This window comes from Strix uralensis, chromosome 4 (genome assembly GCF_047716275.1).
Source record: "Strix uralensis isolate ZFMK-TIS-50842 chromosome 4, bStrUra1, whole genome shotgun sequence".
Classification (NCBI taxonomy): Eukaryota; Metazoa; Chordata; class Aves; order Strigiformes; family Strigidae; genus Strix; species Strix uralensis.
This window is the reverse complement of record NC_133975.1, coordinates 96,563,220-96,575,899: the sequence shown is the minus strand read 5'-3', so window position 1 is coordinate 96,575,899 and position 12,680 is coordinate 96,563,220. Positions and strand designations below refer to the sequence as shown.

The window sequence follows — 12,680 nt, the reverse complement described above, 5'->3', positions numbered from 1 at the left end:
TGTGTTGTTGTAGGAACAATCAGAGGAATATATGTTAGATGTCAAGATTCTCACTGGGAAAAGTAATACTGTCAAGGAGGCATTATGTTTTTCTTTAATTTTTAATCAGTTTCAAAAAAATTCTTAAGACAAACAGAATTTTTATAACTACTGTAATATTTTAGTAAGTAAACATTATAGAGGGGTCTTCTACACATGACAGAAATGAGACACATTGAACTTTGCTTTTGCTAGTACATTTTTATTATATAAAGATGAGCATGTGTTGCATATATGTGCATACACATGTATATATCTGCCAAATTCAGAGTAGGCAGGAAAGTTGTTTCAAGAAACAGACATGTTTGGAAACCATCTAATTCTTAGTCTTCTGACAGCTCTAGTTCCATCCCTTCCTCCAGGCATCTGAGGAACACTGTTATGCTGGAGTGACCGATCCTTTCCAGTGATTTCAAGACCTTAGCATGCACTCTAGGAGGATTCCAGTAGTACCAACAGCAGATGGGAACAGATTTTTATATGAAAGGAAAAAAGTCTTGTGCCTTGCTGTACATACAGACTCATGGTTTGCATCTGATCTAGACCTCCTTGTAGATTTTAATTCGATTTGTGAAATCATACAATAATATCACAGTTTTTCTTGTTCATGCTAAGACTAATATGTCAAGGTAGTTAGCTTGAATTAAGAATCCCTCCTTTGTCTTTCTGAGACGAAATCAGCACGAGACATTTAAAACCGCACTTTTATTTTGTGGAGTCAGTCTTGTACGTGGCCTAGACTGTCTTTACATTTCTCCAGTATAATAGTTATAAATCTTTTTGCCAGTCTCAGCCCTGAAAAAAGCAGACTACTTCAGTGTTGGCACTCCCGGTCCTGGTGGTTTGACGGGCAAACACTTCAGTGTTTGCACATCTCTCTGCTTGACTTCCCCTACTCATTTGCATAGATGAACTCTGTTGAGCCTTGCACTTCAGTGCCTACTTTTTTTTCCTCCTGTTTTAGGGATAATTATAATGAATAGTAGCTTTTAGAAGACATAAAGTACTTTTTTAAAAAAGGTTACGTTACAAGCTGCATAGGTATGTTGAACCTTGAAATATTTGATAGCTGCATTTTATTTCAAATGGAAAATGCCTATAATTAAACTTCCATTTAAAAAGTAAGTAATTTATAGAGTACATTTTTATTACTTTCTTCCTTTAGTTTTGCATTTCAGTAAAATAGTTGTATTTTTATGGCTTCTTTTGTTACATTAGCTTAGTATTTAGAAAAACAACAATGCAAAGTGACTGTGATGCTGAAAACTGCAAATATATCTGTAGAATCTTCAAAAGACTACTATATTCAGTAAATCTCAAAAGATGAAAAGGTCTGTTTAGACACATTGAGATACATACTTGCGTTTCATCTAAGTCTCTTGACTACAGTGATTGCACTCTGAACGTAATCCTAACATTTCTCTTACTTTCTGCCTTTTGGTGGTGGGGGAAGGGAAAAAGGGATGGAGGTAATAGAAAATGTTGACCATGTTGACCATATTTTGATGGTGGTTTAGTATATAATTTTCTAATTTATTTGCAAATATAGATGGGATTTATTTGCAAATATAGAAGTTATATAGTTTTACACCCTCATAGTTTTGGAAGATCTGTGCTGGAGAGCACAGACTTTTGCATTTCAAAGCACTATCAGTATTTTTTCCCAGAAGCCCCAATGATCCTTTCAATCATGTAAAGTTGTTTTGAGAACAACTGGTTAGAATACATGTCTGTACAACAGCTTATACAAACTTACTTCTGTTTCAAAGTCCAGTGTAAATCAACTTATATTGTTTCATAATTAAATTTCATATTTAACATTGATGTTTGTTCAGCGATTTCAATGAAATTTTAACATATTTTAAATGGTCTTTCATATGTGGTTAGTGGTGCATATAAGGTGAAATAGCTTCAAGTTTGCATTGTGCTAGAAAAATCTAGCATGTGCTGAAATACTGAACATCTTTGTTAACTACAGAATCGCTTAAACAATTTCAATACTGAAGAATGGAAGAATTCTGTATGGATTCTTTATGAAAACTTGTCTGTTTATATTTTTTTTTTGCATTTCCCTATTCTTTCCTAATGCATGTTTTAAATTGTAACAGTGTACATGTCATATTCCAATGATTAAGGTGTATGAGAAGTATGCATAGGCATTGACAATTATTCTTACAATCCTTGTATTATGGAGTAAATGATGTATTGATAAGAAAAAAGGTATACATGTTAATCCCAGGAATAAGCACCATAACATTGATTTAAAGGAGTGTATTCTGATAATTTCAGAAGCATAAACACATGGGACTGCCACCACACTGTAGCAAAGTGGGGGCAAAAATAGGACAAAAAGAACAACAAGAAACAGCATAGGACTGTAGCATCATAAGAAAGGAACAGTCCTCAAGACCTCAGCTCTTCTGTGTAGGCATTTAGTCTGATCCACAGTGACCATTTTTGTGTGCTTTGTAGTACTACTGCTCCAGTTAAGGGCATTACTCATAGTCCCAATATCTATGTGGAGGAGCAGTGTACAGTAGCAGCAAGAGGACTGGAGGAGTCTTGCAACCTTTCTCGAGTTTAAATTCCTGGCTAATAACATGCTTCACAATACTGTGTCAATGAATGGATGCCTCTGTCACTCTGAAAAGGAAATAATTAATTACACATATAGAACTGCTCTACTCCATGATTTAAGTGAAGCAGCAATCAAGGACAGAAACTTAGAGTGCCCATGATTGTAGTAAGGCTTTATTGCAAGAGACCGCAAGAAATTTACCAAGTAACCCAGAACCCTCAGTTATCTCCAAAGATCGGGAAACTGTTCCTTTCCTTCCTAAAAGGAATCCATATTTGTTTCTCTTGTTCATGTACTTGCAGAGATTAGAGGATGGCACATTAATGGAGTTACAAAATACCCCACTTTGCTAACCATTATTATTGTGCATTCTGTGAGCAGGTTTCTTGTGTATCATGGTGGGGGGAGAGGGCATTATCCTACAGAAGTTATTAGTAAGAAACAGTTACTAGAAACATTAGCAGATAGTTAATGATAAACATAAATAGCTGCTGGAAAACCCTACCAAATTAAATTATGATGTATTTTCTCTTTCTTGAATCCTTCAGATCAAGGCTGGGTGATTTAGTGAAGAGATGCTTGAGTCCTAGAGTTTGTTTTAAATACAGGAGGAGCTGATCAAAATTCCATAACTTACCCATTGCAATTTAGCCTGATGGTAGTTCTGCATCTTGGACATTGAGATGCGTAAGTTACCGCCACAGAAGAAAATATGTCAGTAGGTGTTACAGCCATTCACTGACTGAAATGTCAGGTACCACTAGCTTAGATGTGGTGCCACAAGAATACATCTGTACAGCTTTTGAACTTAGTGTGTCTTAATATGAGGGTGCCTGTATGAATTTGCAAGCATGTATCTACAGTAAATATATGGACTCTGCACTGTGCCACACACTGCAGGCATTCTTTCCATGAGTTAATGATCTTTATTGGCCTTAAAATCAATGAGTTTACATGTGAAAGGCTAAGAACTCAGAGAAAGAATGAGGCAAGATTTTTCTGCACTGGTGAAATCAACACTGGTCATGAGGAAATTTAAACAGATCATAAGAAAAGTTTTTGATGAGCCATTTTATAACTGAAATAATGTCAAGATTGGGCAGTGCATAGGAAGTCCAACAAATAGTTCCAAGTTGGGAGAGAGAAGGGGCTGACTGAAAAAAAGAGCTATTCGGAGCAAGAGATGGAAATAAATTGTATGTTAGACACAAGGATTTCTTACTTATTTAAATGAGAGGGATTTAAACGTATTTTTAAAATACAGAGAAATAGGTAGAGGACAGGGCACCCGATCTAATCCAAAGCTTAAGGAGACATAATACCTGACAAAGCCCGTTTTAGGATATCAGTTGTTAAAAATTTTATGCTATTTGTTTTTTTTTTTTTTTCTGGAGGTCTCTAGTTTTGTGCTGGCTTTTTAAAATTTGGTAGTAATTTTACAGTACTGTTTTCAGAGTTGGATACTGTACTTTGTATTACATAACCTGTTGATCTAGTCTCATTTTATCTTGAAGAGGAGAAAAGATGCACAATTTTCTCTGGTTGAAATGTTAGCTAATAATTTTGCTTGTATCGCATCATTAAAGCTAAATATCGGGTCCCTAGCCTAGAGGAATTCTCATCTGAAGACACAGCAAATTCAGTTCTGTGCAAAACCAGTGGAGAATCTAGCTGGACTGCTGGCAGGAGCAAGTGAATATGAGTAGCCTTTTGTCCTCAATTGATTGGGGTGGTGATTGATCAGACTGGTGATTCCTTTTTTAGATACTTAAAATGTCAGTGAGAATGTTTTGTGGGATAGAGTTTTGTGGGCTAGAGAGAAAGTAAATAAGCTGAATGTCAGTCTCAGGTATTTTTCCATGGTTTTAAAAGATCTGCGTGGTACAATTTACACTTCTAAGATACAATGAAACCCAAACATATTGCTTCATGGTCAAAGGTCTTCTTACTGAAAGCTTATGTTTCTTGACCATAACTAGAACTTGATAGAGAATTATATGTCTGCCTAAGTACACTGATGGAATAGCAGTAATAGGCATTTAATTATTCCTCAGTTTATTTGAAGAGTTAGGACGTATACTTATATCTTTAGCTTTTTGTAGGCTATCACATGACATTTTTTTCTCTCTCAACTGGAATATTATTGAACTGTAGCAAAATGAGAACAGAGGAAGGATTTACTTTCTCTATAAAACTGGTTGGAGTTGGCAGGTTTTATTTTGTGTAAAGATAAATGCTTCATTTAAAAAAAAAAAAAAAAACCCACACCACAAAATCTCTCCCTCCTGTTTTATACTGACAAATATTTCTTGATAATAATTTAAAAAATATATACAATATTAAGCTCTAACTTTGCCAAACACCATTTTTACACTGAACTTCTCTCAAGTGTTCTCTGAAATTTGTAGCTGTTCAAAGTCAAGACAAATATGTTTCTAGATGATAAAATAGATGCCACCTCTTGAAAATAATTTTTCTGATGCATATCTATGTTATTGAAGCAAACAGTTTTAAGACTTAAAATGCTTTTTACTACCATAATCCACATTTTTTCAAAATGTAAGTCGAAAGTCAGACTTAATAGTTCATTTATGTATGGGTCTGAGACATGTGTGTTCTTTTCTTGAGCTTACTTGGTTCATATAACCAGAAATTTCTGGTAATTTACAGCCCACCTAAGTAGAGTGCCGTCCTCCAAAGGGCTAGAGTAAAAAGATGATTGTGATTTTAATAAAGGCAAGAGATAATGTAAAAGGGGAAGGAATGAGTAAAGAAAGGAGAAATAAAGACAAAGACTTTGGCTTTGTCACTTCTTCAAGTAATCCTTGGATATGTTTGCATGATGGGGCTCTCAGGCAGACACAAGTTAATTCTAACTCCAATTTGGAAGAGTCTGCATATGAGCTTTCTCTTAATTGGAAGTTACATAGCAGTGCTAAGCCTGCAGAACATACATGTGAGGCTTAATCTAAATTGGTAGTATTTTTTAAAATGTTCTGGTAAGTTTTATGGCCACCAACAATATTTTAAGCTTTTTTAATCTGTATATTGCTCAGATATAATTTTATGATAAATAATAAGCTTCTAGCCAACAGTCACCAAAACTGTTCCTCCCCAGTATAATACTCCAGAAACATAAATGTGCCCTAAACTTTTTCAGAGAATGAGTTTTCTTTGCTAGAATAAGGATACCTAAGTAATTGATCTGATTGATTTCTGCAGGTGGATAATTTACTGTGTAATACATGAGTGTACTTCATGTAACAGCTAATTTTGAGCTCCAAGCAGACATTCTGCTGCTGTGTTAGCCCATAGTAGAATACGAAGGGTAAGTGATATAATCATAGTGAGACTAAATAAATTTTCTGCTTCCATCAAATTTTTATCACAGTTTGAAAACTAGTTTAAAATATCATTTAAAAAATGAATGCAAACCAAATTAAACACTTCTGTAGTATCGTGAGTTCTCCAGTATTGTAAGTCATTGAATTTTCATGACATATTTACTAAGCTTTCTTAGCCCAGTCTTGGAATTGGTATACACAGTCCTATTGAGATGTTGTAGGGAATGAAGAAAAGATGACTATAGATAATCTTTTGTGTTGTCAGGTATATTACTTCATCTTTTAGTACATAAGCTTACAAATATGTGGTTCTTGCTTTTTTCAGACTATTAAAAAGTGCAGCACAGAAATGAAAGTTACTGTAATAAGAATCAACCATGTAATCTGAATTGAATGCACATGCTCTATTAACATGTGTCAAAGCATTATATTTCAAAATCAAAATAAACAGTGATATAAATGAGTAACTCTGAATTCTTGTTTTCCATTTCAGGTCAAGAGATGGAGAACAGAATTTCAGTTTCCATTTCCAAAAATATTGTGATGGATACTTGAATTATTCTGTCATATTTTGGTTATAAATAGTGGTTTGAAATCTTTGTATAAAAAGCCATGAGTGATTTTACAAATCCATGTATTTATTGTGTATGTCTCTGTTTTTAAGACGTTTCAAGTCTTCATGTGTTTTCTGAGATAACTGTATCCCACATATTACTTGTTAGATCTGACAGGATTCATATTCTCTTTCAGGAGACGCTGATAGATTGGTGTGATGAAAAGGAACTTAATTTGATTTTGACAACTGGAGGAACAGGGTTTGCACCACGAGATGTCACTCCAGAGGTGAGATAGTCCTGGAATAAGAAAAATCTGCACTTTGGGGGAGGAGGGTGATATTTTTTTTAACTTTCATTTGTAACTTTACTTTGCAGTATCTCTGGACAAGCCAAGTGATGCATAGCTTGGGAGCAGAAAAAGCAATAGCAGAAAAGAATTACTCTGACATTGGGTTCTGACCCAAAACGATTTTTAAACTAAAATGTGGCATAGTATAATGGATATCCAGTGCCCTCACAAAACAAAATTTTGAAAACTTTTTGGCCTAATTTTCTTTAGCATTGCAGTACAACGCTGCTAAGCAAAAACTTGTGTGGCTTTTGTTGTGTCCTGCACAAGGAAAAGTGGGGTAAGAGAGATCCTTTAATTCTCCCTTGCAGGCTACTGCATTATAGTTTAGAGTGCGAGAGGCAGAGAGTAGGGGGAAAAAAATTCTATGCAAAGCTGCTTTTGCTTTGCTTGACACCACATTATCAAAAAAAGCTAAACAGACACAGAGATGGAGGTAAGATGCTCCAGTAAATATTGCACAGGAAGTCTGGTTACTTTCCACTTGTAAGGAGCTAAGGTAAGGAAAAAGAAAAACCAAACAAAAACCCAAAAGGAAACTTAACCTAATAACCTCATGGCCATGAGCTGTCATATGAAATGACTGTATGATTGCTGTTGGAGTATTTTGGTATTCATGATTCCAAATTAGATTAATATGAACTTTTAAAATTGCATACTTTTTTTGCTTTGCTTATGTTCACTAAAGGGCAGAATTAAGATTGAGTGCCTGAAGTGTTCATTTCCATAATTTAACATGTTTATATTTCTCTTAAGTGCTCATATAAGTTTTCAATTGCTTAGACTTTCAAGTTAGAGTTGGTTTGAGTTCATTATAACATACCTACAATGCTTTTTACTTACAAATGTGTTCTGTCAACCATGGCTGCAGTTTAATTTTTCTCTAATAGGAATCTAAAAATATTTTAAAATTTGTTGTATAACATTTGTGTAACTAAACAAACACGTAAAGAAAATGCTCCCATACATTACTTCTGATGTTTTTAGATTACATACTGGAAACCTTGAGTAACTAAAACCTAAGGGTCTGTGTATCAGAAAAAGGGAACAGTATAATATGTCCACAGTGTGCTAGCTAGTGAAACTGAATTTGCAGATGATTCATCATGCTGTAGCAACACAAACATGAAAAGTGTGTTGGTTGAATTGGTCTGTTACTTGCAAACTAACTTAATGGTTTTGAAGGTTGTATTCCCAGCACTGTGTATAAGAAGGGGTGAATTTCTGCTCCAGTTTTCCTGATTTATTACCTTTATGCAGGGTTGAGCCTAGGCAGAAGTGCCAGAGGAAGCATTGCAGCCAGTGTCAAAAATTAGCCACAGATTCTCAAGCAGCGTTTGGGACAAGAAATAAATGAGAACTCTGAACATAAATAACTAGTATTTTTCTTACATTGCTTCATTGCTGTTACTCAATCTAATTAAGACAGGTGGTGATGATTTATTTGATTAGTTTTGATGTTAGTGAGCCATTTAAAAAATTATCTGAGTTGAAGTGTCTTTAGACTATATAATAAAGCCACATTGATATAAAAATCATTAGTAACTTGTACTGAAGAAAAAATACATTGTTTTTAAACATAATAGCTATGCAAGACTGCAGTTCATTAGAATTAAGTGTTCTGAGTGTTGAATTATTCCCATACTTAAAAAGAATTTATATGGGATAGTATTTACTCACTTGTCACTCATCTAAGTTGGGTTAACTTGCAAGACTAAACTTAAATCACGGTAGAGAGATTGAATCCCAGTTTTTATTACCAAGTGGCAATGAAAAGGTTTGTTCTTATGATAGGGTTTATTAGATCATTCATTCAAAAAAATGTTTTTAAGGGAAGAAAATTAGTTTGCCAGTAAAAAATTATTTTAAGGGAAGAAAATTAGTTTGCCAGTATCTGTCATAACAAAAACATATGAAAAAGCACAAGCTTTGGCCCCATATTTAATGTCTTTTGGGTCAATGAGAGAGCCAATTCAAAATGGAATATTCATTATGTCAACATGAAATATGCAATAGCAAGCCTTCAGGAGAACTTGCATTGATGTAGGAAGTGGTTTTGATCTCTTCTGTGTATGGTGTTCGTCCAGCATGGTCTCCTCTCATTACTGAACTGATAATGAAATAATGTGATCATGATACTGTGCTATTAAGATGTCATCTTTAAGACACGATTTTAAAACTGGTAATAATTGAATCTGGTACATGGAGGACATTTTAGCATTTTTCCTGAGAGTAGGGAGAGTAGTCCCTCGGGTCATATTTCAGCTGAAATGATTCAGTCCTGCTTCTCCTTAACCCTCCTGTACTGTCGATTAGAACACACATTTTTCTGCTTTCTTTTCTGAGCATAGATACATAATTGCTACCATACTGCACAAAATAAAATTAGTTCCTGAGAGTATTTACAGCCCAAAAAATTAATGTTAATTGAATTTTGTAATTATTGATTAAATTGAAATTAAACCTAGCATAATCTATTAAAAATAACTTCTTGAAACTTCCAAAATTTATGAATAAGTTTCAAAAAAAATTATTCAGTTTCCCCATTCACTTTGCCTTTTCAACACTGTGTTAGAATCATACCAGGTTACTGCAGTTGTTTCACTGATGTCTATTACCTTTTTTTCTTATAATGGAATAGATTATTTTAGGTGTATTTGCAATATCTGATTTTCCTTACCTATCTGTGGTCCCTAAATTTATAGCCTCAGTCTAGTCAGTGGGTGGGGAGAAGCTTTTGAATTAGTTACTGTTATTCACATTTTGAGGGGCAAAGATCAGTTGAATTGTGCTGTGTGAATATCCTTTCTTGTCTATGCAACTAGAAGTGATGAAAGGCATGTGGATATTAAAAAAAAAAATTCACCCAATGGATGGCTGAATTTGAAGGAAACTGTTGTAGATGTTATTAGTGATTGCTGTAATTCATCTATTATGGCAGTTGGTGGTAGTCTGCATTTGGACTGAAGCCAAAGTGTACGCTTAATTTTGTAGATACAACCCCATTTTTTTTACAATCTTATTTTGCCTATGATTTATGGAGCTAGTTGTTAAATCCATACTGAAAATGCTTATACAGACGGCTTGTTGATTTAAAAAGTGTTTGTTGTTGGACAGAGATCAGGGCTTTACATATGGCCCAAGTTAAGTTCTTTAGGGAACTTTTGTTTTATATTTCCAGATGCAAACATTTTTTTCCTTGGAACTACATTATTTGAGTGGTAGACAGTTACAGTTCTTACAGAATGTTAATGATAATATGCATTAATTTTTGTGAAAAAATTTAAATAATGTGGCACCATTTTTATCAATCACTAGGTATCCTGACATAGAAATGTATTTTCTCTATTGCTGTTGGTCAATACAAAGGAGAAAGGAAAAATCTCATGTACACAGATGGTCTGCACGGTTTTCTATTGTCTGTTTTCTCTACTTTAACATTTATTCTTTTGCAAAATTGTACATCCAAAAAATTCACTTGTCTGCCCCCTATCAGAGTCTTCTATCTGTTCTCTTATCCTTTGTCTCTAGTGTGGCTCACAAGTGTTGCTTGACCTGCTACAGGACTAACTTTATGTACCTAGATAATAGCAATAGAAGTCAACTCATTGTGCCTCAACCGATGCTAGACATCCTGGAGCTGCATCACTATGTGTATTCACAAATAATTCAGCCACACTGAAGACAATTGTCAGCCCTGAAATTTTAAGATAAGACTTTAGAAGAAGCATAAAAGAGCTCCTTTCCATCATGTAAAACCAGACAGATGTTTCCTTACAGTCTTCCTCCTTTTCTGATGCTCTGGAAAAATTATGAATGCTCCTTTTGGTTCTTGCTGATTATATTCTTCAATATTTATAGACTGTTTTTAAACGTATTTAGACATGTACATGTTTTCATTTAATCTGGCAATATATGCATATTTGTTTATTCTTTCATCAGAGTTCTCTAGTCTGTGAAAGGAAATTGTTGTTCTCTGGAACTCTCATTTGTCAGCATTTTTCTGAAAAAACATGCTCAGAATGAACAAAATACTCCAAAGCTAGCCACACAAAAGCCATGTTTGGACAGAAGTCTCTGTTCTGCTGTGATACAAAGACTTTGTATATTCAGTTCAAAATTGCACTAGCATTTTTATAATCATTATCAATTGCAAATTTTCTATCACCTGGCTTTTCCCAATTCCCTAAGATATCTTTCACTATTGCTGTTTCTCCTTAAAATTTAGTGTAAATTTTTCTTCAAATTCCATTTTATTTCCACAGACTATTTTAATGTCTGTATCCTTCCATTTCTCTGTCCCAAGTAGTGTTGGCAACCCTCCTAATCTCTAAAAATAAGTAATATTTATGTGTTCTCTCTGTTTGCTTCCCCTTCAACTTTGTTAATGAAACGAAATGCTTGTGACGCAACAGGGTATGTCATGTTACAGCCTATTCTTACAGCAACATGTGTTCCCCCCAGATTAACCCAAATCCACTGAAACATTTCAAATAACAACTTCCATCTAATAGGCAATAATTTAAACTAGAAATAATATGTAGGGTTTTTTGTCCTCCCTGGTTCAAACAGTGCCTTTCCAGAGCACAGGGTTTCTAATATTGTTCACTGTGGATATGGGAGTACTTCTGTTCTTCAGCAGTGTTCAACTATTCTTAGTGCTGTACCTAAAACATCTTAGTGTTGTCACTGGGCCAAAAGAAACTAATTTTCTTTTTAGAAACTGTTACTTCAGGATGGCTTCATAGTGAGGAGGAACGAAGTCTTCATCTCACATGGGACCTTAGTCATTTTATGGTAGGAATACTATGAAATCGTACAACCTCTAATTATGCAGGCTGTTGTTTCAGTTTTTCACCCTTCAATATTCAAGGTACCCTCCAATTTAGTAACCTTTGTCAGCATTTATTTTTGTAGTCTATTTTAAGACTGTAGTTTTCTGTATCTCTTAATGGAGGTCTTGCTCCCTGTAAAGTTTGATTTCTGTGTAGAGCTATTGTATAATGAAGCATGCTGTGTTATGTATGATGTCTGATCCTGTAACTTGCCATCAGACCTTTTGAGAACTATTGTTCTCCATATTTCTTAGAAAATATATTTCCAACCCAGCATGTTCCTAAAGGAAATATGAAACCTTGCCAGGTGCATCTAGGCAACAAATACGCTTAAAGGGAATAGACTGTTCTGTGACAGACTCCTTCCAAATTCTGTGCTACTCTGTCAGGTGTTTATCAGCAACTCTATAATGTACCATTTGCTTTTTGTTAGTCCTCCAGACAGTTCCTAGCTTCCATGATTAGGTCTGCTTTAATTTTTCAGTAGAATTTATTATTTGAAATGCTGTATTTGGTGTTATAAAAATCCAAATATATTTATATGCCTTACTGATTTAATTAAAAGCTATAATTAGATTTTAAATCACATATTTGGAAGGCATGTTATTATAGCAGAATTGATGCATTTAGTTGCAGAAGACTTTTCACTAAACAACTATTTCCAGTTTCTTTGAGAAGCAGCAGTATACAGATTATTTGCACTACCCAGCACACTGTCAGGTTACAGAAGTACCTGTGTCTTGGGAAATTCCAAACTGATTTAGCTGACTTATGAAGTATGAAAAAGTGCACTTTCTCTTCTCTTGTTTGAGTTTCTTAGGAAAACTTGGTAGCGTGCCAGCATCACTGAAGAGCTTGGTTGTGCTATCATCAACTGCAATCACTGCATGGAAACATCTGCGAGCTGCCAGGACAGCTATAGTGAGAAATGTGAGGGGGAAGGAAGCCAGATCCCATTTCAGCTCCATTTACTCAAAT

At 34.7% G+C, this 12,680-nt stretch overlaps 1 protein-coding gene across 23 annotated transcripts in view; it reads left to right on the top strand.

The window, feature by feature from the left end:
- GPHN (gephyrin) overlaps window positions 1-12,680 on the top strand; it is a 303,525-nt gene that overhangs the window by 149,730 nt on the left and 141,115 nt on the right. For 22 of the 23 annotated variants that reach the window (XR_012628894.1, XR_012628893.1, XR_012628892.1 and 19 more), the window contains one exon: window positions 6,712-6,804. Coding sequence is in view for 19 of the 23 variants with exons in the window: in XM_074868126.1 (XP_074724227.1) it covers window positions 6,712-6,804 (93 nt within the window). In the remaining 4 variants the exon portion in view is untranslated. Of the gene's footprint in view, window positions 1-5,839; window positions 5,946-6,711; window positions 6,805-12,680 lie in introns of all 23 variants that reach the window. The other variant, XM_074868125.1, reaches the window with a different exon arrangement.